Consider the following 22,662-nt stretch of genomic DNA (forward strand, 5'->3'; position numbering starts at 1 on the left):
GAGCCTTGCCCGCCCAGGGAGCGAACCCCTCCCTCACCCTTCCTCCACACAGTCTTAACGGTGAGTTAGGCAGGAAAACCAAAATAAGGAAATTGGAAGCTGTGGCCCTTCTGGGCCTGGATGCCTGGAATCTTTGACCGAGTCCAAGAGGCCCACGTTGCTGTTCGGTTTTTTCTTTTGGGAGGCACGCACGAGGAACTCCCCAGCCCACGAATGGAACCCGGGGCCCCCAGCAGCGGAAGCGCGGAGTCCTACCAAATGGACCCCCGGGTTGCTATTTTAAATCACACGGAAACGCACGTCTGGCGCCCACCTTGAGCGCCGGCTCCGCCCTCGTCCCCATGTCTGTGTCAGGCCACGAGGAGGGTCCCGCCCCCTCGGGGTAGCCCCGCCCTCAAGATTCGTCCCGGGACCCCTACGTGCCCACGAGGAGCCCCGGTACCTGCTTCCCTGGCGGCCTAGCCTTCCCAAGGGACCAGCTCTGGCAGTCTGCCGCCGCGGCAGGAGAGCGCCCCGTGCCAGCCTGGGTGGGAGCGCCCGCCGTGCACCCCTCACTCCGCCCCGCGGGCAGTGCAGGTGCGTTGCATTAGTGCTCCCCTTCCCCGACCAGGCCCCGCCCCCGAGGAGACTCCGCCCAGAACGTCAGGGCCAAAGCCCAGGGGCGGAGCCGCCCCCAGCGGAAGCGCGCTATTGCCTGCTGAGAAGCCCGAACGGAGCGGCTGGCGCTTGGCACCGCTGGGGGCAGATAGGTAGGGCGGTGGGCTGCTGGGCAAAAGCGGATTTCTGCTTGGGAAGGGAGACTCAGCTGGCGCAAATCTCCAGAGAACAGGGTGCTGTGGACAGCAGGGGCGCTCAGCTGGGGGTGAGGGGGTACTGTGGACGCAGGCGGGGACTCTGGAGGCGCGGAGCACGCAGGGAGGGGCCTCTGGGTGCTGACACCCTACTCCTGCCCGTCAGCATGGGCAGTAGCTCACTGTCCGAGGACTACCGCCTGTGCCTGGAGCGGGAACTGCGGCGCGGCCGCGCGGGCGTGTGCGGGGATCCATCGCTGCGGGCCGTGCTCTGGCACATCCTCGTGGAAGACTTCGACCTGCACGGGGCGCTGCAGGATGACGCGCTGGCACTGCTCACCGACGGCCTGTGGGGGCGCGCCGACCTGGCCCCCGCGCTGCGCGGCCTGGCCCGTGCCTTCGAGCTGCTAGAGTTGGCCGCCGTGCACCTGTACCTGCTGCCGTGGAGAAAGGAGTTCACAACCATCAAGGTAGGGTGCCGGGCCGCATGGAGGTTCCCTGCCCCGGCTACTGGGTGCTAGGCACCGCCCGGACGGGGGCTACCGTTGGGATGAGGGACTGCAGGTGTCCACAGAGCCAGATGGGTTTCAGAGGGCTCAGTGTGCCAGTGTCCTGGGCGTGTTGGAGCATCTCTTGGCTGAGGTTTCCCTTGGTACTCCTAGGGCTAAGAACACCTGTCTGGGTACCTGCCTTCTCAGGGAATCCTGCCTCTTAAAGCTTGTATCGCTGCCCTAAGAGCGGCCTTGTGGCCTGTTACCATAGAAACCCTAGGACAGGTGCATGGGAAGGATCATTCTATGATCACCCTCGTCCCTCCAGGATGTGGGCTGATCCCGTTTGTAGAGGAGGACATAGGGTGGATGTATTTCCTATGAAGTAGGCAGGGGCTGGGGGTACCCCTGCATGCCCTAGGGGAGCTGGCCTAGACAAGAACCTTAGCTCACCCCCCAGCCTGGGTAGAGGCTGTGCCCAGGGCCGGCCTGGCCCCTCCAGGTGAGCTGCCGGCTGGCAGGAGGGGGCAGGCTGCTTTGTGCTCCGGAGCTAATTCACAAGAGTGGGAAGATAATGACGTCACTGGGCACGTGGGCGGCTGCCTCCGCTGGTTGTCATGGCAACAGCAGCCTCTCTCAGGGACAGTGAGCTCTGGGGCTCACCGCTCCACAGGACATCTGCTAGGGCTTTCATTCATCCATTCTGACCAGAGGGCAGGATCCAGCCCCACAGGGGCCAGGAGCAGAATGGGCAGGCCTGTTCTTGAGACGCTAACTGGCTTCAGTGTTGAGCAGACCTGTATGGGATCTGCTGTGGCTTGGGGCAAGAATCCATTTCTTCCTCTGGGAAGCAGACAAAAGAACAGTCCAGCATAAGGTCCATTGTTGAGGGGTGAAGGCACAGCCCTGGGTATAATCTTACACACAGTAGCTCCCCCATGTGTGGCTCTAAGCAGAGCACTCATGAGGTCCCAGATGTCACAGACTTGCAGACACATGGGAGACACAGATCACCATCCTAGGAAACTTTTAGTTCCTCTGCAGTCTGGAGCCTCCCAAAACTACACATTCCATCCATGTGGTGGGAAAGCTACACAGCCCTCTTTCCTAACAAAGAAAGCTCTCAGAAACTGCAAAAGTAGAGCTCAGAATAAAGTGTTTAGGTGGCTACCTGCTCAGAGAAGCAGAAAAACACCTCTATTTTTTGTTTGCATAACCAGACACTCAGCAGGTACACAAGAAACTAACTAGAGGAGCAAACCTCTACAGGTGACAGGAGGTGGAAGGGACTCTATGATGCAGGCGAAATGTATCAGACTTTTAAAAAAGATTGTGACGCCTAGGCCTGCCTCAGCCAGTAATATTAGAACCTCAGGGGTGACCCGAACACCTGTTTTTTTCTTTTTTGGCTGCACAGCTTTCGGGATGGATACCAGTTTCTCAACCAGGGACTGAACCTGGTGGAGGGAGTAGAGGAGGACATGAGATGAATGCATCTCCTATGAAGTAGGCAGGGGCCGGGGGTACCCCTGCATGCCCTAGGGGAGCTGGCCTAGACAAAAACCTAGCTCACACCCCCAGCCTGGGTAGAGGCTGTGTCCAGGGCTGCACCCCCTGGAAGGGAGCTCATCGGGTCTGCGGGAGCGGGGCTGCCACCAACTGACCCCCTCCCTTGCAGACGTTCTCCGGGGGCTACGTGCACGTGCTAAAGGGCGCGCTCTCGGAGGACCTCCTCATCCAGAGCTTCCAGAAGATGGGCTACGTGCGCAGGGATGCCCACCGCCTCATGGTGGCTGCCCTGCCCCCCGCCCGCCAGCTGGTGCAGGTGGCCCTGGGCTGCTTCGCCCTGCGGCTGGAGTGCGAGATCCTGGGTGAGGTGCTGGCGCAGCTGGGCACCAGCATGCTGCCAGCTGAGGAGCTGCTTCAGGCACGGCGGGCCAGTGTGGACGTGGCCTCCTGCGTGGCCTGGCTGCAGCAGCGACTGGCCCGCGAGGAAGAACCACCACCCCTGCCCCGCCGTGGCTCCCCCACCGGGTGCCAGGCCCGGCTGGACCTGTACCGGGACGTGCAGGAGGACGAGGGCTCAGACGAGGCCAGCCTGTACGGGGGGCCCTCGCCCGGCCCTGACTCTCCCACCTCAGAACTGGCCTGTCAGCCTCGGTTCTGGGAGCAGAGTGCCAGACTGTGGGGGGCGGGGGGCGGGCCATGGGAGCCGGCTGAGGTCAGCAGCCCCACCTCCGGGGCCTCAGAAGAGGAGGAGCCTCAGCCCGAAGCCTTCTCCTTCCTCTCACTGCGTAGGGAGCTGCTTAGTCGGCCTGGGGACCTGGCCCCTCCCCATGCCCCTAGAAGCCCTGAGCAGGCCAGCCCGCCACCCATCCCAGAGCCCCCTGGCTACCAGATGCACACTTGCCTGGCCCCAGGAGCCCTGCCCGCCCTCTGCTGCGACACGTGTCGCCAGCTGCACGCCGCCCACTGTGCTGCCCTTCCCAGCTGCCACCCCGGCCACAGCCTGCGCACCCTGCGTGGGAACAGCCAGCGGCGTCTGTGGCTGCAGCGAGCCCAGGTGGACGCCCTGCTCTACGACAGCCCTGCGGCCGGGCCCTAGACCCACCTGGCCCCAGGGCAAGGGCTCTCCGGAGAAACTCCGTGGTGCTTTTCTGGGGCTTGTCCCACCTCAGGCCCCGCCCACTGGCCACCCTGCTCCTCCTGCCATGTGGAGTCTGTACCCTACCAGGTGAGGTGGGGACTCACCCTCCATGGACAGCTCCCCGCTGGTCCCACCCCCAACTCTGGAAGGCAGGGTGGGAGACCTCAAAGGCTGCCCACCCCAGATTCAGTGGTAACGGCGCACAGATGCCAGCAGCCATCCCCAGCTCACTGGACTGGGGGTGCTCTGCCCACCGGGATTCCTGGGGCAGGTACCAGTCTTCTGTGGGCCTCTGCTCAATGGTGCCCCCACCCCAGGCCGTCTGCCCCCCTCCCCCCACACCTGTCACATCACACAAATCACAACCTCCAAGTACATTAAAGGACACTGGCTCCAACCGCGTCTGAGGAAAGCGTTTATCTCTCGAACCACCCCCATTCCCCATGGGCCTCAGAGAAGGGGCGTGGGCACAGGGCACAGCGCAAGGTTCTCACTCTAGGGGTCACAGAGCAGCTCAGACTCAGTCCACATCTCCATCCCTCCTCCCCTCTCCGTGTCTCCCTAGCCCCACCAGGGGGTCACCTTGGCCTCTCCATTCCAGGCAGATCCTGCAGATCAAGTGGGGACAAAAGTGACCATACGAGGTCTGAGGTCTGCTTGTCCCAAGCCAGCAACACCTGCTGAGACGGGCTCAGCCAGGTTTCCTCCTGGGAACCGAGGGCCTGAGGCCTGGCCACAGGTCGGACCCAGCCCAGCCGCAACGTGGAGTCACAGCCCGGTGGGCCGGCCTCTGGGTGGCTGGGCCCTCAGAGTGTACCGCTGGCATCACCCCCAAGGTCCACCCTCTGCTGTCCCAGGGCAGAGGTGGGCAAGGGCACAGGAGGCGGCGTACTCAGCTGGAATACCTCCACCTGTCAGGGTCTGCCGCGCCGGCTCTGGCTCTCAGTGCCCAAGGATGTGGCCGGGGTGGCACGCTTGTTACGATGGTGGGGGAAGGTGGGCATGAGCTCCGGCTCGCAGGCTGGGGGTGGGGGGAACGGACTGCATCAGCCCTGAGTGAGGGAAGGGCCCCACGCTACCCTCTGCTCCCCTCCTGAGCCTCCCTATGTGGCCCAAAACAGCCCCTACCCGCCTGGGCCCCACCACCCATCTGTCTTAACCCCCACCCTACACAAGGGCCCCCGGCCAGGTGCCAGCGGGGAAGACTCACGCAGGGGCTTCTCCTTGAAGTAGGAGCTCTCCAGGCAGTCACCGGCCGTCGCCCTGGAGAGGAGAGCTCACTGTTCACAGGGCCCAGGCCCAGTCAGGCTTGTCTCCCGCACAGCTGCCCCGCAGAGCGCCCCCTGGTTCCCCTCCACACAAGAGAAAGTTGGGTAAACCAACAGAACCCCACAAAATCGGGCCTGACTCATGCACGTGTGGGGCTCTCTCAGCACCTTTTCTTAGGGTCGTACATGAAGAGGAGGTTCATCAGGCGCAGGCCAGCCTCTGAGAGCCACGGGAACTTATGCTTCAGGTTGTTGTAGGGCTGCTTCCGCAGGCTGTACTGGCTGGCCAGCGGCAGCTGAGAGAAGCCCTGTGGGGAGGGGCCGGTAAAGGCCAATGGCCAGCAGGGGCAGGAGGGAGGAGGGCGGGGCTGGCACTCACCGGCCAGATGTTCTCACTGGGGGTCCCCAGCAGCTGCACGATCAGGTCCACCTGGTGGATCTCGGAAGTGCCGGGGAGAAGGGGCTTATGGGCCAGCAGCTCAGCCAGGATGCAGCCCACCGCCCTGCAGAGGAGTGCGGGGTCTCCTCTCAGCTCCCTGGCTCCGCCTGGACCAGTCCCCCAGCTGCTGGGGTGGAGGCTGGGGGCAGAGCTGGGAGGAGGTCATGATGGGATGACCACTGGGGTCTCCAGCTGAGCCACGTGACCTGGCCTCAGCAGGCCTCTTATGGCCATGAGGGCAGGTCCTCAGTGATGGGGCTGTCTCCCTCGGCCTCTCAGGACCCCAGGCATAGGCCCATCTTCTTGGGAGCTGGGGAGACCCCAGCCCCAGAGCTGTCCACCCCCCCCCGCCCCAGGTCCCACAAGACCACCCCACTGTCTGAAAGGCCTGGGAGCAGCGTCCACCTCTCACCACATGTCGATGCTGGTGGTCTGCGTGGTGGTTCCCAGCAGCAGTTCAGGGGCTCGGTACCTGCGAACAGAAGCCCCTGCTTTGCATCTGGCAGTTCCTCTCCTCCAGCCTGGCCTCCACAGGGCACCCACCGGCCACCACCCTGCCCTGAGAGCCAGAGACAGCCTGGGATGAGGGAGCATGAACCTCAGCTATGGCTGTCCCTTCCACGAAAGCTTGACAAACATGCTGCTATTACTGGGTGAGCCCTGAGTGCTGCAGTGTCCTATGCCGGCCCTTCTACACAGGCGGGGGTGAGTGACAGCACAATGCAGCCTGCCCTGAACCACAACCCGTTTTGCTTCAAAATGTCAAGTGAGAAGTAACTGCAGAAACCGGCGCTGTTCCCACGCTCCAGTGGTGAAGCCATCTCCCCTCTGAGCAGCGCCAAGGCCAGCTGGGGGCGGGGCTGCCTCAGGACAGAACAGCACCCCATCTGGATGGGCAGGTCCCTCCCCATGACAGCACTGCTCTTTCTTGGCAGCTGAAAGACCTCCAAGATGCTCTGGCCACTTCAGCATGACCCACCCACACCCGCCCAAACTTCCCCTGGTCTCCAGGGACTTACCAGAGTGTGACCACTTTGGGAGTCATTGGCTTCACTGGGATGCCATAGGCCCGGGCCAGACCAAAATCCGCTGAGATGGAGGCAGAGGGATGGGAGGGAGAGTGTCACCCAGGGAAGGCTGACCACTGCCACCTCGAGCCAGTGTGTAGTGTGCAGGGAGCTTCTGGAGACCAGCCTGCCACCCCAGTGCAGGGGCACTCATGGACCCCTGCACCCACCTGTCTTCACGCAGCCCTTATCCGTCATGAGCAAGTTAGAGACCTTCAGATCCCTATGACAGAAAGATAACACCAGTGGTTCCCAGAAACTCGCATGCAGGAACAAGGTTGTTACCGCTGCAGCAACACTCAGAACGCTTCCCCACACATCTCGTCCTGTTTGTACTTTTTAGAAGGAGGAGCACAGGTAATGCAAGGCCATTCAGTAGCTGGAAACAGCAGAGAGCTCTCAGTGACTTCCTGAGAGGTAGAGTCCTGCCCCTGGTCCCCCCCAGGGCCGCACGAGCCACCCTGCACAGGGAGTCCAGGTCCCTCCCCGGCCATCTGCCTGGCAGAGGGGAAAACAGGTACTATGCTGTCCCGCCCTCCCCTGGGACCAGTTACAGGAGCTCCACTGCCTTGAGGTTGCTCTACTCCCCTGCGTGTTGGTGCTGAGTCAGTCTAGTGGTCACCCCGCCCCCAAGCCACAAGCCCCGCCCACCTGTGGATGATGAAATTCCGGTGCAGGTACTGGAGGCCCCGGAGCACCTGCAGCACGATGCACTTGACCTGCAGAAGGCCAGGAGGTCTGCTTTTGGCACAATGTGCCTAACAACGGCTTGGGAAGCCCCCCACCAGAGCCCCCACTCCCGGCCACCCCAGCCCACGCCTCCAACCTGGGCCTCAGAGAAGGGTGTTGGCATGTTCTCCAGAAGGCTGGCCAGGTCTTGCTCACAGTAGCCCATCACCAGGAAGATGCTAAAGTAAGAGGGAGAAACGCATGCCACCTCCCACCTCCTCCCAGGTGAGCCAAGGGAGCCTCCTGGGCAGCAGGAAGGGAAGTAGGGAGGGGGCTGGGCAGGGCCTAATGTGGGGGCAGCAAGCAGACCGACCGCTCACCTCTCCAGGTGGTTCCCCACAACCACCTCCTTCAGCTCCACAATGTTGGGATGGCGGAGGCGAAGCAGCAGTGTGATCTCTCGAAGGCTGCTGATGGGGACCCCTGCAACCAGCCTGGCCTTGGTGACCCCATCTCTGCAGCTGGCCCACTCAATGACCCCACCCCTGCAGACAGGGACCCCTGACAGCCAGCTGCCTCGGTGACTCCCAGCCCTACCTGGCAGAACTCTGCCTGCTACTTCATGGAGAAGCAAGGCCATCCAAATCAGCACCTTTAACCCTCTCCTCCTCCATCAAACACAAGCAGCTCTCTGTACTGACCACTGTGTATGGCAGCCAGCCCCCAGTGAGCACAGCACAGCCCTGCACGCACAGGCGCCCAAGGGGCAGTCAGCAGGGGTGCGAGCAGCACACAGGGGCTACCTGCCCAGGCTTCAGTGGGAAAGTCCTGGGGAGGGTGACGCTGAGCTGAGACAGGAGAGGAGGCAGAGTCAGAAAGCAGGAAGGAGAGGACAGATGAAGGGAATGAACTGCACACGACTCAGGGGAACTGACGCTAGGGTGTGGAGGAGGGGTGATGAGCTGGAGAAGTCCAGGGGAGACAGGCAGGCCAGACTGCAGCCCCCTAGAGACCAGCCTCCTTTGACCATCATGCAGGCGCCACTCAGGGAGCTCAGGCAACTTGCATCTTCCTAGACCCTCCCACTTGAGTGCAAGTGGTGCAGCGGCCCCTCCCAGCTCACCATCCTTCTCCTTGTCCATCCGCACTTTCTTCAGGGCGACAATCTCATCTGTGTGGGTATCCCGGGCCCGATCTGGAAGGGAAGCGCCTCCACAGTAGGATCCAGGCCCACCCCCTGCCCTCCTGCCACATGGGGGCATCCTTGCTCTTCTTCCTTGACTGCTGGTACCCTGTGCAAGCAATACTCCAACGCTGGGAGACAGGTGCTCCCTGGGGAGTCCCCTGGTTTGAGCAGATAGCGGGCCCCCAGCTAGAAGAGTCTCCCTAAACGTTTCCTTCTTAGAGTCGGAGTGCAGACCACTGCTTTGCGTTCTGTGGTTTCTGTGTTCTAACAGCAAATAATGTCCTTATCGTGAAAAAAGCAGCCTTATCTTTATGAAGCTGATCCCTAGAGCACTGTGGGGATTTGTGCAGCTTCCACACCCACGGCAGGGTGATACACACCGACGTCCCAGTGGCTGTGGCTACACTTCTGGCCACTGTCCCACGGTGCTACACTTGATCGTGTGATAGCGCCCTCCACTCACAGGGACACATGAACAATCTGATGCTTCCGTTCACTCAGTCGTAGTATGAAATCGACAGCAATTATACCAAGGATTAAAGGTCACCTGCACTCTCCTTCCAGCCCTGACACAGCTGCTGCCAGGACAGTCCCTGGGTCCCAGGCCTGCCACTGTAGCCACTCACATACGATGCCATAGGTGCCTTCCCCAATGCGATTCAGCTTCTCAAACTCCTTCACGCTCCGGCACCGTCCCAGCTGAAAGAGAGAGGTGCTGGCAGTGAGGGGATCTGGTAGCTAAGGGAACCAGAGATGGATACTGACACTTAAGCTGTTCCAAAGAGCCAGCACCTGTCCTGACCACACACTTGGGTTTGCGGGTGAGAAAATGGGGTGATGATACTGGCCAGACACTTTGAAAATGAAATCAAAGTCGGTCCAACCATTCCCTTTCAATCCCATGGTCCAGATGTGTGCTGCCTAAAAAGAGTAACTACCAGCCACATTTGGTTAAAATTGACTAAAATGAAACTAAAAGTTCATTTCTTCAGCTGCATGAGCCATGTGAAGTGTTCGAGGGCCCCATGCAGTTCATGGTGGCCACAGTGGACAATTCAGAAGACACAACGTTTCCATCATCACAGAAAGTCCACTTGAGCAGCAATGGTCTGAACTATGCTCTGGGCAATTCCCTGGTGGTCCGGTGGTTAGAACTCTGTACTCTCAATGCGGAGGGTGAGGGCTGATCCCAGATCAGGGATCTGAAATCCCACAGGCTAAGCAGTGTGACCATAAATAAATAAATAAACAAAGCTCTGGACATGAAAAAGCTTGAAGACCTTCACAAAGCATCTACCAAACACAGTGGCAGAAACTGTCTCCAACATCCATACATTACTTCTTCCTCTGCGTTATGAAACAATCCCAAGGGAACATGGCAACCCAGATGGTGGCCCGAGTTCCCAGTCTCCCTTGCAGCTAGGTGTAAACATGTGACTAAATTCTGGCCAGTACGATGTACACAGAGGGACAAGCACCACTTCCTGACCAAAGGAAGCTGGTTGCTCTTCACTCCTTTCTGCCTCCTGAGGCAAGCTAGGATTTGGTGGAGCAAAAACTGACAACCTGAGTGCCTGCAAACCTGTGTGATGTTAGGGGCACCAGAAATAAAAGTCCCGTCCTTAAAGCACTGTATTTTGGGGTCTCCAAGTTCTAGCAGAGCCTGTACCCTAATACACCTTCATCTGTAGCACTTCCTTGTGGGTCGTACAACATGCGGCAAGTTTCAGGTTCTAAACTGCCCCTCTCTTGACTCTCTGCCTCTATTTACCTTGCCCTCCATCTTGGGAAACCAAGTTAGGGTCACCTGGCTCCAAACGAACCCTTCCCTCATCCCATCCCAACCTAATTGCTTCCCTCTTTCCCCCTCTCTCTGCGGAACTCCTGGTGCTTCCTGTACACACTGCCTTTAGCGGGATTTTGCTCTTGCTGCTCCCTAGGTCTAGCAAGCCCACCTGCCTCCTCATCTGTGCATCCAAAACCTAGTCACACTTTCCCGCCCAGCAGAAATGCTGCCCCTTCTCAAAACTGCTTCCTGAGCCCCAGCTGAAAACATTTCTTTCTCTGCAAAATCCCCTGACACTTTGGTCTTGCAGCACTTACAATTGCGCACTTTGCACTGTCCTCGTCTAGGTATGTCTTAACTGAGATTAGTTGCTGCGTTTCGATGAACAACGCCGGGGGTACCGCTCAAGGCTGGCTCCTGCGCTCACTCATTCAGTCTGTTACCGTTCTTACTGGACACTGACGCGGCCTCGCACAGCACCAGCAAGTAGTCAAAACAACCCGCCACCAGGGATCACACCTGCCCCTGCACGAGCTGTCTACCTTAGTAAAACCACTCGAAGCCCCTAAGCTTCACCCTTCTCACCTCTACGAAGGGTGCTCGAAAGGACTAAGTGACTGACACACGGAGAGGCCCCGCACGGAGCAAGGCACAAGCGGAGCTGCCGGGTCACAGACGGACCCCGCCCAGTGTACCCACAGGCTGGTAGGAGACACGTCTCCAACACTTCCCACGACTATTCTCCCCTAACACAAGGCGCCCGTCCCGGACGCAAAACTAAGAAACGCCCGCGCTGCAGCGCGCTCTTGACGAGGAGGCCGGCGACCTGAGAGCCGGCCAGTCCCCGGGGCGGACGCTACCCTCGAGGACCGCTGGGGTTGCCGTTCCCGCTGCTGACGTTCCTGGCGCTCCTGGCGCTTTAGCGCGACGCTGAGGGCCCTAGTACGTTTCAGCCCCGCCCTGCCGCTAGCGAGGACAGAGCTACCAGAACAGACCCTCTTCGTACCCTGTGCTCTGGAGGCACCGTGAAGAAGCCTTCTTTACGGACACACTTCAGACGGATCTGCTCCGGCTCCGGCTCCCCCATGCCGAGAGCAGCCCCTCGAGCTTCCCATCTGCGCAGGCGCAGACCAGGGATCCTCTGCGCAGGCGCATGGCCTACTTCCGGGGCGTCCGCTCCTTAGCAACAGTTACCAAGGAAACCTCCCCAAGATCCCCGAGAACCTCAGTTTCTACGAAGCACTCAGACTACCAAGATTCTAGCTTTATTTTAGTTTTAAGTACGGTGGCTCAGACCGTAAAGAATCTGCCTGCCATGCAGGAGACCCTGGTTCGGTCCCTGGGTTGGGAAGATCCCCTGGAGAAGGATATGGCAATCTGCTCCAGTATTCTTCCCTGGAGAATTCTACAGACAGAGGAACCTGACAGGCTACAGTCTATACAGTCCATGGGGTCGCAAAGAGTCGTACACAACTGAGCGACACACACACATACACACACACACAGGCACGTGACTGCGCTGGCGCGCTGCGTAATGGCCACCGGAGGAGGAGGAGATCTGGGGGTTACAATGGGTCCCAGGGGTGCGGGGTGGGGGAGGGCGGGGAGGGGCTTGAGAGGGCGGGAATCTGTGGTGTTCTCCCGGCAGTGGGAGCTGTGCTTTAGAGCTCTCCCTTGGAGCCAAGAAGGGAAAGGCTTGGCAGAGCCAGGGGGACTGAGAGAGAGTAGAGGGCGCGTCTGAGAGATGTGGAAAGAACTGACACGACGTGGCGACGGACGGACTTTGGGACCAATGGGTCCCCTAATACATCCTTGTTGAGCACTCACTACGTACTTGCCCATGTCCGAGTCTGCCCTATGGCACCTTACATTCTCACTGGAAGCAGTAAACAAGGTAAGTCATGTACACGGCCTGCTCAGGAGGAAAGACACTGTAAGTGCTAAAATACTACTAATGTAAGTGAAGGACATTAGATAATTATGAAAGGAGATAATGAGTCAAAATGATTTAAACTAGTTACCACATTCACTTCATTCTGGTTGTTTTTGAATTCTGATAAGCTAAACTTATAGCTAATAACGAGATTAGAATTAATGCCATAGTAAATATAGCTTTTCCTGTGGTCATGTATGGATGTGAGAGTTGGACTGTGAAAAAGGCTGAGCGCCAAAGAATTGATGCTTTTGAACTGTGGTGTTGGAGAAGACTCTTGAGAGTCCCTTGGACTGCAAGGAGATCCAACCAGTCCATTCTGAAGGAGATCAGCCCTGGGATTTCTTTGGAAGGAATGATGCTAAAGCTGAAACTCCAGTACTTTGGCCACCTCATGCGAGGAGTTAACTCGTTGGAAAAGACTCTGTTGCTGGGAGGGATTGGGGGCAGGAGGAAAAGGGGACGACAGAGGATGAGATGGCTGAATGGCATCACTGACTCAATGGACATGAGTTTGAGTGAACTCCAAAAGTTGGTGATGGACAGGGAGGCCTGGTGTGCTGCGATTCATGGGGTCGCAAAGAGTCAGACACGACTGAGCAACTGAACTGAACTGAAATATAGCTTTGGAGGCTTCCCAGGTGGCTCAGCAGATGTGCCAATGCAGGGATGCAGGTTCAATCCCTGGGTTGGGAAGATGCCTGGAGAAGGAGATGGCAACCAACCCCAGTATTCTTGCCTGGGAAATCCCATGGACAGAAGAACCTGGTGGGCTACAGTCCTTGGGGTCACAAAAGAGTCGGACACAACTAAACAACTAAATAAGTTTTTGGATTATTTGCTTGAGATGCTTAGGGCAGGGTAGGAGGGCAATTTCTAGGTCGAATGATAGAAATGCAACAGCTACTTGCAATTTTATGGAGGAGAAGCATGCTGACCCTCTGTGATCAAATTCACCTTTGTATGGGCTTGACCTTTCTGTATAAATATTTATTCGTGGCAGTCAGACTGCATAAATAAATGTACTAAATAAATACAAATGAGTATATTAACAATGTGTTAGTAAACAATGTCAATATGAGATGTCTGTTTTCCTGATTATATCAAAACTCACTGACTGGAAGTCACTTGTACTATTTACTACTAAAAAGATATGATGCTCCTCAACAGACAAAGACAGAGCCCCTCTGTATGCAGCCTGCTGATCATTCCAGGAATGAAGAAAGCTGGCACACACTGTCACCAGACTAAACATGTGAGTTCAGACAGGGCAGGATGCTTTCCAGCCAACCCAGAGAAGAGTGGACTCTGACCCGAGGGCTGCTGATGAGGCTGGGACACCTGAGGCTGTGAGTCCCCTAATGGCCCCTCCCCACTGGAAGCCCTCAAACACAGCCAGAAAGAGGGGAAGTTGTCAGCTCAACTCACCTTCCCCCCTGGGTGGCTCTGACAGAGCCAGTGTTCCAAGTGCTGGGGCTGCGTCTCCGTTCTCCGCATCATGTGGTACTCAAGCTAAGAGCCCTTCTCTGTTCTGGGTGCTGACACCTCAGAGTCCCACCTTTGGTTCCGGGGTGGGTACACCTCCTTCACTTCCACTGTTGGGTGCTTGTGCCATGGCCCTCTGGTCCTGAACGGGAAGGATTCAGTTGAGAACTGCAAGAGATGGCGGCCTGATACCTCTCAATCGTGATGTGCAGGCAGCCAGTTCCAGCAGGGCTCATCTCATGATCACCCCACGTTCACTCTTGGAGCCAGAGTCACTCTTGCCCTCTGCCAAGCTGCCTGCCAGTATCAAAGAGCTGGGGAAACCTTGCTGACTGAAGGGGCACCTGCAGGTTTTCACAGGATGGGGTGGCCCTTCTGCCATCACCACCGAGACACTGCACAGGGAGGAACCACAGCTGCCGGGGTGCCTGTTTATTCTGTGGTCTGTATGTTATAGGCGTCTACTGTGCTGGGGTTTCTGTGTCGGGAGTAGGGACCCTGCTCAGCCCGTTCCCGAATGGTTCTCTGCTCCTGCATTCCCATGGAACCATAGCTGATCACAGTCTCTTTTGACGGTGTGGTGATGATGATCTGTGGGATGGCAAGCTTCTTCTTTTCTGGATTTACATCAGGTTTCTCTAGAAGGAAGGAAAACATCCAAGCATTTCATAAGTCTGTGTTAGGGCCAGAGCAAAGCAATTAGGTTTGTGGCTAAGGAAAAGAAATGAGCGAGGTTGAAAACAGTCAGAACCCTAAGTGAACATTCCAAAGCTTAAACCAAGCAACAACTCAGACACGCAGGTGGTGAATCCAGGAGGCGCCCCCTCCATGAGGCGGGGGAGAGGCACCCCCACCATCCTGTGGAGAGCCTCAGCTCTGGGGCGGCCCAGAGACAGACGCAGGAGAGATACCTGGAAGAGGCAGGGTCTGCCCCACAGGTGAAGGTTCAGACACAGTTTCCACAGGATTCTAAACAGAGTGGAAGCTCTCCGTACAGAACATCATCAGTGGGGGTGCTATAGAGCTGGGGGCCACAGCGTTTCCTCAAACTCGTTACCATCTCCAGGAATGCACAGGGCATGTGAACCACTACCAAATGCTACAAGCCTAAATGCAGAGCTCCTTACTGCTTCCACCGTTCACCTCCTGCCTTGCTTCCTGGAGGTCACCACTTCGGGGCTCCTCCACCTGGGCCTCTGTTCAGCCCTACAGAGAGGTCTTTGTGTCCCGCGTGCGCACATGTGTCCTGAACAGAATTAGAAGACATCGTCACCTGCTTGTTCCTCACTGAACACCTCAGGAACTCAGCCACCTGGAGGAGGAGCAGCAGCCCATTCTGCGCCAGACATTGCTCTGAGTCCTGGAATAGCGACCCGCATGTTTCTGAGGTGGGTCCTTTAACACCTACGTTTTACAGAAGGAACTGAGGCATAGAGCAGTGCTGTCACCTTCCCAGGGCTGGCAGCCGAGGAAGATGCTGCCACCATCCAGTGCCACACACACAGCTTCCATGGTTCTAACCATGGCCGAGGGGCCCACGCCTGCACTCAGCTCAAGAGTATCCTTTCTTCTCCTTTTTATCATAAGTCAATGTGCATTTCATTGTATTTTGAATTAAAATTAAGATAATTTCTTCATATCGATTTACACAAGCTTTTTTACATATTGTGGTTTAGTTGCTAAATCGTACCCGACTCTTGAAATGTCATGGACTGTAGCCCGCCAGGCTCCTCTGTCCATGAGATTCTCCAGGCAAGAATACTGGAGTGGGTTGCCATTTCCTTTTCCAGGGCATCTTCCCAACCCAGGAATTGAATTTGCCTTGCCTTGCAGGCAGATTCTTTACCAACCGAGCGGGTATGTTATATATTAAGACTACTTAAAAATATTTACCTAAAAACATTTCACTTAAAAATAATCCACACTGGTTAAAAGCTATATTTGGAATGCTGCTTCTTGCAGATACTTCACACATACTTGCTGCTGGAACCACACACTGAGTCTCGCAGTGACCACACCCTCCCCAGCTGAGCACAGACAAGCCTGGAGTTCACTGTGGAGGCCATCATGCTATAACAGCTCCCTTTGATGAATATAACTTAGCTTAGTTCCAGTTTCTCTGTTTAAACTATGCTGCAGTGAACATTCTTGCATTTATGTATTTACAAACTTTTGGAGGTTTACCTGTTGGGTAAGTTACTAGGAAAATGTTGGCCAATATTGTCAACTTGCTTTCCGTAAAGATTAATTTGTGTTTCGCTAAGAGATTATCACCAGGGACATTTCTCCACATGCTCCTGCTTTTTTCGTTTTTCTAAACCTTTTCCAAGGCTACAGTGACCGCGGAAGTGCTCATTCCGCCCTTGTATCTTCCTGTGAATGAATGTCATTCTGCATTTTCTACTTTTACCTTTTTTGTGTGTGAGCTTTTTTTTATATTTGGGAAACTCACTGTTAGGGATTTATTAAATATGTTACAGATAGCTCCTGGCTTTTTATTACAGCTTCCTTCTGCAACAGATTCATCCATCTGTTCCTTAATGGCTTGTAGTTTGTCAGACTGGAAAAGGCACCCCCGGGTCCAAACTTGTAAAAACCATTCACTCGTTTCCTTTTCATACTTACTTTATACTTGTTTTCTCAGTTGTCTAGTGAGATTGCCTATCTCCCCCAACCACTACCATCTTTACCACAGCACCTCTCGGGGCCCCACTGGAGCACGAAGGACACCGTGAGTTCATCACTGTGAGACACGTTCACACGTCAGAGGGTTCTATCTGTTCTAGCCACTTTTCCAGATGCTTCCTGCCATCCCTACACTGTTACTCTTTCACGTGACCTTTGGGCTAATTTGGTTCTGTTCTCAAAATGACCTGTGCTCTTTTGCTCCTGTCACACTGACTTGCTAGAATAAGGGTGAATTAACACCGTGACACTGCTGAGGTTTCTAACCCCAAACAAGACTCCTTGCATCTTCCTCAGAGTTTTAAAGCTTCTTCATTTAGAAACACGAATCTTTTCACAGTTCTTAATGCACACAGCCTGCACTATTTTTCAGTTACGGCCTGCAAGTTACATTTTAGTGGCCAACGTAAAACAGCACACACATCACCACGGGCTCCACTGGGTCTGGAGTCCAGCCTACGGTTCAGCTGTCAGCCCAGTCGTGTCCTCATCTGAACCTGGAGACCTTCCACAGCCACTCAGGTTGTAGGCAGAGTTCATTTCTTTGTGGGCCAAGGACAAAGCACTGTCTCCCTGCTGGCTGGCGACTCTCAAACCACGGGAGCTGACTGCTTCACAGCCACCTCTCTGATGCTTTCACCTGTTTCAAAGGCTTCTCTGATGAGCTCAGGAATGCTCCAGAAAAGTTCCGTTTGGGTTAAGCCAATACCAAAGGTTACTAACCTGATCCTGGAAGCCTCCCCCATCCCCCTCCCAGGGATGACCACACGTAAGGGCAGGGGCTCCTACAGACTTGTTCGCAGAACTGCGATCTGGGGGCCTCTGAACCCACCTCCCGCGTTACCAGATGCCTTCAGTCTGACTTCCACCCACAACGTGTCTGGGCTCTGGACCTGTCATGTGTTACTCTTTGACCTCTTGTTTCTGTTGTAAATATTTTTTGAGCTTACCGTTATTTGTTTTACATTTGTTTATAGAGGGCTGGGGAGATGTTTTACTTTTTAATGTAGTCAAATCCTTCAATATTATCTGTAATGTCTTTGCTCTGAGGTTTAGAGAGATGTTCCCAATTGAGGAATCAGAATAAAATGTACATCTTATTTTTTGTAGGCACCTTTTTTTTTCCCCCAGTAAGGAAATTTTTTTTAGATGACCACACACTGTCAACTGGAAGATGGTACTAATTGCTCTTTTCCTTTCCCCTTTGAGTTGCCTGATCAGTTTACAGTCTACCTTTTAAAAAATTTTAAGTAGACTTGATGTACATGTAGTCACTTTTTATATTCACTCAATCCATCTAGAATTTATCAGAGCATACAGCAGGATGTTACAGTCCACCTTACATTCTCTCTTAAAATGTTAAGGAATCTTCCTAGCACAGTTTATCATACAAGCCTTCCTTTTCCCATCTGATTTTGATGCCAGCTTTATCATACTCTAATTATATATAGACATGGTGACATCGATACATACACAGTCACTCTTGTCCATGTTTCCCCTTTCACTCACCTGCCCTTTTTATATGGTAGCCATGTTATTTTAATTATTATAACTTTTGATGTCTTTTAAAATGTTTTACTTTGACAATATCAATTCATAGAAAGCTGCACGAGTAGCCCAGAGAGCTCCCTGCTACCTTGTCAATTGCCCTCAGCGGCAGCACCTCAGGTGACTCACCTCAGGCAGCAGAACATATGCTCACCTCAGGTGACGAACAGGGCCGACTGCGGTGCAGTGAGTGTCCTGAGCCGTGTGGTCACCTGTAACCACTACCAGATCCAGACATTGGACAAGGCCCGTCTTCCTGCCACACTTCAGTCCCGCCCCACCGCCCCCAACCCCAACCCCTGGCAGTCCCTAGTCTGTCCTCATCACTATCATTTTGTCATTGGAGAATGTTACATAAATAAAATCATGCAGCATATAAACCTTTGGAAACTGGTTTTTCACATTTTTTTAATAGTTGATAATACAATACAGTATTTCTATCAGATGAGGAATGTTTTTTTTAGCATAACCACAATGGCACTGTCACATCTAAGGATATTATCATTGACTTTTTATTATCATCTAATACCCAGTTTGATTATCTCAAGAATAACTTAGCCCAGATCCAAACACTGCTTTTTGTTCATAGGTCTCTTAAATCTCCTAGCAACTGCTGTGGACTGAAAGTTGGTGTTCCCCTCCCTCCAAATCATATGTTGAAGGCCTGATTCTTGATGTGATGGTATTTGGAAGTGGGGCCTTTGTGAATTAAGGTTAGATGAGATCATGAAGGTGAAGCCCTCAGGAAGGGATCAGGAGGAAGAGGGGACCACAACCTTCTTCCTCTGGCCGCGTGAGGACACAGCCATCAGACAGCTGTCTGGGATCCTCACAGGAACACAGACAGATAGGGGGCCCCCCAGGCTCCAGTATGATGAGAAATGAGGTCTGTGGTTTAAACCAAGCCCATAGGATTTGCTTTTTTCCCCTGGGTATGTGGCATCTTAGTTCCCTGAGAGGGGATCGAACCCACTCTGCGTGCAGTGAACTGTAGACTCTTAACCACTGGATCGCCAAGCAAGTCCCCAACCCATGGTGTTTGTGATGGCCACCTGATCAGACCGATAAGACAGCTCCTTTTCTTCAAGTCATTTATTTGTAGAAAAGTTGGTTGTTGTTGTTTTTTTTTCCAGAAGATTTTGCAGCATTTTGGAACTGGCTGATTGCCAACTTGTGGTGCCTTAGTCTCTATAATGTATGTTTCTGGGTTTTTAATGCAAAAGTTGAAGTACGGACAGAAGCAGCAAGAAGCGAGCACAGTACAATACATCTGCATCACCAGCTGCCACAACTACAAACCCGGTCACACCTGGTCTCCACCGCAGCATGCACTCACCTGTGTTCTGCTTACTACACTGCTGGGTAGCAACTCAGCCTGACCTCAGCAGCTGGAAATAACCACTTTCTCACCATTTTACGGGTCAAGTATTGAGCAAAGGCTCAGCTGGACAGTTATCACTGTGGTTTCCCAGGGGCTACAGTCAAATGCCATCTGAAGGCTCGACTGGGCTGGCCACGGCGGACACCCACTCACCAAGCTGCTAGGTGCTGTGCAGCAGCTCAGCTGCAGTCGCTGTAGGCTCGTCACTTACATGCCCATCACCCGGGTGGGATGCGCTATGCGACTGCTGCTCCCCCATGGCCTCCCCAGCGGCCGGCACAGCACAGCTGGCACCCAGGTGAGCCTGCCAGACCCTGCCACCCTTCATCGCACACCACCTGGAAGTCACTTCAGCCACTCTACTGGTTACAAGACAATGTCAAACCTGAAAAGGTTTAGAGAGGGGATGAAGACCCCCGAGGTAGGAGAAGCATTGAGATCACATCACAGAACCTGCGGAGAGGGAGGGAAGCAGCATCTGTGAAAACACGTACTCTCCTTCACCTGGCAATCCAGCACAACTATTTACACTCAGAATACTGGGGGTGCAGCTCTAAGAGACAAGGACTCATGTGTATTCCATTCCATGTTTTCTGAGGCATACTTCAGACCAGACACAAGGCACAGTTCTTAAGTGTTCAGCTGCAGTTTCCCATATCCAAACAAGATGCAGAACTTTCCAGCATCCCACAGAGCTCCCAGGGGCCCTGTTTCAGTCAGCACACCTCCCCTGACCCTAGCCCAGCAATCATTCAACAGTAGTAAAGCCCATTTTTATTAATTGTATAATACACAGAATTTTTTATTGTTGAACTCATCATTTCTCTAAGGTTTTTATGGTATTAGGTTAACTTTCATTTCTTCAAATATACTAGGGAAATCCCTCAGCTTTAAAACTTGGATGTTGGGACTTCACTAGTGGTCCAGTGGCTAAGACTCTGCACTCCCAAGGCAGAGGCCCAGGTTCCATCCCTGGTCAGGGAACTAGATCCCATATGCTACAACTAAAAATCTCACATGCCACAACTAAGACCCAGAGCAGCCAAATAAAGGAATAAATAAAAACTGTTATTTTTTTAAAAATGACTGTGAATGAGAAGATGCCCCTGCCCTTCTTGAGGTGGTCCTCCTGGCAAACCAGGTATGTGTCTTCACTCCTGGTTCCCACTAAGGCCACCAAGTGCAGTGGCTGGTCTCACTCAATAGTGTTCCCTGGGTTTACTCCACCTCTCTGCAGCATTCAACACTGCCAACAAGTTCTCCTTTCCTAAAACTTGATTCAGTATAATTTAAAAACCATGAAACTTACCTGTGTAAAGCATACAACTCAATGGGATTTAGTAAACTTTCAAAGTTGGGCACCCACTGACTGAGTCTTTAAGTCTATTTCCATCATTCTCCGAAGAGCCCTTGTGCCCACCCTTGGCCCAGGCTCCTTCCATATGGGGTTGACTTTCCTGGACTTTTCACGTAAGCAGAGCAGGATCTGTGTCTGGTTTCTTTCACTCGCATCTGCTCTGGGGTGTGCTACCCAGGACAGCGTGTGCCAGGGTTGTGTTCCATGTGATGGCACTCTTCACCTGCTTTCTGGGAACTCCACCCTCATTCTGCCCCCGAAATTAGGGTGTGACACACACGGCCACACCTTTCCTTGCTGGCACAGGTCCAGCCCGTCCTGGAGAGCTGGGCACGCAGGCCTCTGAGGGACGGTGCCCTTGCTAATACGAAGCAAGATAACACCTCTCACAAACGAGACATAGTCTGTGTGCATGCCACTGAAACCTGTCCAGCCCTCTGTGGACCATGGACACTGAGGGTGGCCAAGTGTGAACACACAATCCTGGATGCTGCCACGCCCAGGGCCCAGCCTCTGACCTCTTCTTTACTTGGAGGACACTGAGCCCCTTGGTAGTAAAGCTCTTCTGTGACCAGCGGCCAAAAGCTTCCTGACAGACTGGCAGCAATTTTCCAAACCTCCCCCTAGGACTCTGGCCCTTCCTGCCTTATATAAGAGCTCGTGAATTGGAATTTGAAGTCCAGGCCTCGCTCCCATGTCCAGTGTGCTCCCCTCAAACGGTTTTCTGCCCTTGATGACCCCAAAGGGGCCTCAGTGTGAAGCTCTGTGCCCAGCTTCTCTCTCCTCCATACCTTCCTTGTTGGATGCACTGGCTATCCATTCTCATGGTCACCAAAGCCCACTTGGCTCCTCTCTTTGCCCCCACATCCTGTCAGACAGGAAGTCCCCTTGCACAGCCCGACTACCTCCTACTCTCCCCACCAACCACCACCCCACCACCCCCCTCACCCCCGCCCCCCGCCAAGTTAGCTGCTCAGGCTCCAGTCTGTGGAATGCGGAGGGAGTGGCAGGCGGGTGCCAAAGGTGTGCAGCCTTCGGGAGGACTACAGGCTGGTTTGGGTCTGCACATGGCTTGGCCCTTCTTGCTGTGTGTTACGCAGCTACCACTTGGAAACTTAAAACCAATTACATTAAACTTAAATGCAAACTTATTACATTTTTTACGAGAACTCTCATATTTACCTCCTAGATAAAGGTCCCCAAACCTTCTCCATCATCAGGGCACGCCCCCTGCTACTAGCACCCCACCGCAGGCTCCTGTGCGCCTCATCCTCAAATACACGTCTGGTTTCGGGAGTGTCCTACCTCCCACTTCAGATGAAGGCCACTGCCGCTTAGCCGCCCCTTTCTCCTCACGGAGGCTCTCCGCAGGCTTGGTGTCCGAAGGCTTCTTGGACTCTCGTGAAGGTCTGTCCACCCGCCTTTCCTCAGCCTTTGAAACTAAGTAAGTGCGCCGGGTCTTCGACTCCTCATCTGAAAATACATGTACAATTAACTGGACCTATTTTACTGAGTCTGGGCAATGGACCCCATCCTTCAGTTGCCTGCTCTGTTTGGAATGAAATAAGATAGCTTGAAAGACTTGGGGCACTCCATTTCCCTACATGTGAATACTTCCCCGGATGAAAAGGTCCCCGAGGCACCGTCCTCAGAGAGGACCCAGCGCCGGAAGATTTACGGGGGCGGGGCCGCGCCGGGAAGAGGCCACCGGCCCTTTACCTTTCCCCAGTTTGCGTTTGCTTTTGGAAAGGCCCATAGGTGAACCCACCGCCCCAGGCCCCCACCAGAGTCAGTCCCAGCCCCTGCACCTAGTGGGCGCCCTGCCCACTGACTCACAGACGCCGGACAGCCGCCACCCAAGCCTGCGCGGTCACCACGGCAACACCACCTCCCGCGGGACCAGCCCATCCTCTCGCGAGAGCGCCCCGC

At 54.7% G+C, this 22,662-nt stretch overlaps 3 protein-coding genes across 6 annotated transcripts; 1 reads left to right on the forward strand and 2 right to left on the reverse strand.

Annotated features, from left to right (window-relative positions):
* The first annotated feature begins 641 nt into the window (after positions 1-641).
* Positions 642-4,331, forward strand: SPATA2L (spermatogenesis associated 2 like). Its single transcript, XM_027513767.1, has 3 exons — positions 642-749; positions 958-1,261; positions 2,961-4,331. The coding sequence occupies exons 2-3, from the start codon at positions 959-961 to the stop codon at positions 3,885-3,887; spliced, it is 1,230 nt and encodes a 409-aa protein (XP_027369568.1). The 5' UTR covers positions 642-749; position 958; the 3' UTR covers positions 3,888-4,331.
* Positions 4,331-14,078, reverse strand: CDK10 (cyclin dependent kinase 10). 3 transcript variants are annotated; one of them, XM_027513768.1, is made up of 13 exons: positions 11,351-11,486; positions 9,185-9,257; positions 8,496-8,567; positions 7,753-7,855; positions 7,530-7,611; positions 7,355-7,422; positions 6,874-6,926; positions 6,656-6,725; positions 6,049-6,108; positions 5,577-5,700; positions 5,366-5,505; positions 5,140-5,192; positions 4,331-4,950 (listed from the first exon to the last, which is right to left on the reverse strand). In XM_027513768.1, exons 1-13 carry the CDS (start codon positions 11,429-11,431, stop codon positions 4,844-4,846), a joined length of 1,086 nt encoding a protein of 361 aa, XP_027369569.1. In that variant the 5' UTR covers positions 11,432-11,486; the 3' UTR covers positions 4,331-4,843. The 3 variants fall into 3 exon arrangements, with proteins under 3 accessions (XP_027369569.1, XP_027369571.1, XP_027369570.1); XM_027513770.1 differs by having other exon boundaries at positions 8,939-9,257; positions 11,351-11,451; XM_027513769.1 differs by lacking the exon at positions 11,351-11,486 and adding an exon at positions 13,706-14,078 and having other exon boundaries at positions 4,332-4,950.
* A 101-nt stretch (positions 14,079-14,179) lies between these two features.
* Positions 14,180-22,656, reverse strand: SPATA33 (spermatogenesis associated 33). Of its 2 annotated transcripts, none has more exons than XM_027513774.1 (3): positions 22,542-22,656; positions 22,039-22,206; positions 14,180-14,400 (listed from the first exon to the last, which is right to left on the reverse strand). In XM_027513774.1, the coding sequence occupies exons 1-3, from the start codon at positions 22,639-22,641 to the stop codon at positions 14,195-14,197; spliced, it is 474 nt and encodes a 157-aa protein (XP_027369575.1). In that variant the 5' UTR covers positions 22,642-22,656; the 3' UTR covers positions 14,180-14,194. The 2 variants fall into 2 exon arrangements, with proteins under 2 accessions (XP_027369575.1, XP_027369576.1); XM_027513775.1 differs by lacking the exon at positions 22,542-22,656 and adding an exon at positions 22,453-22,534.
* Positions 22,657-22,662: the final 6 nt, after the last annotated feature.

This window comes from Bos indicus x Bos taurus, chromosome 18, assembly GCF_003369695.1.
Source record: "Bos indicus x Bos taurus breed Angus x Brahman F1 hybrid chromosome 18, Bos_hybrid_MaternalHap_v2.0, whole genome shotgun sequence".
NCBI classification, from domain to species: domain Eukaryota; kingdom Metazoa; phylum Chordata; class Mammalia; order Artiodactyla; family Bovidae; genus Bos; species Bos indicus x Bos taurus.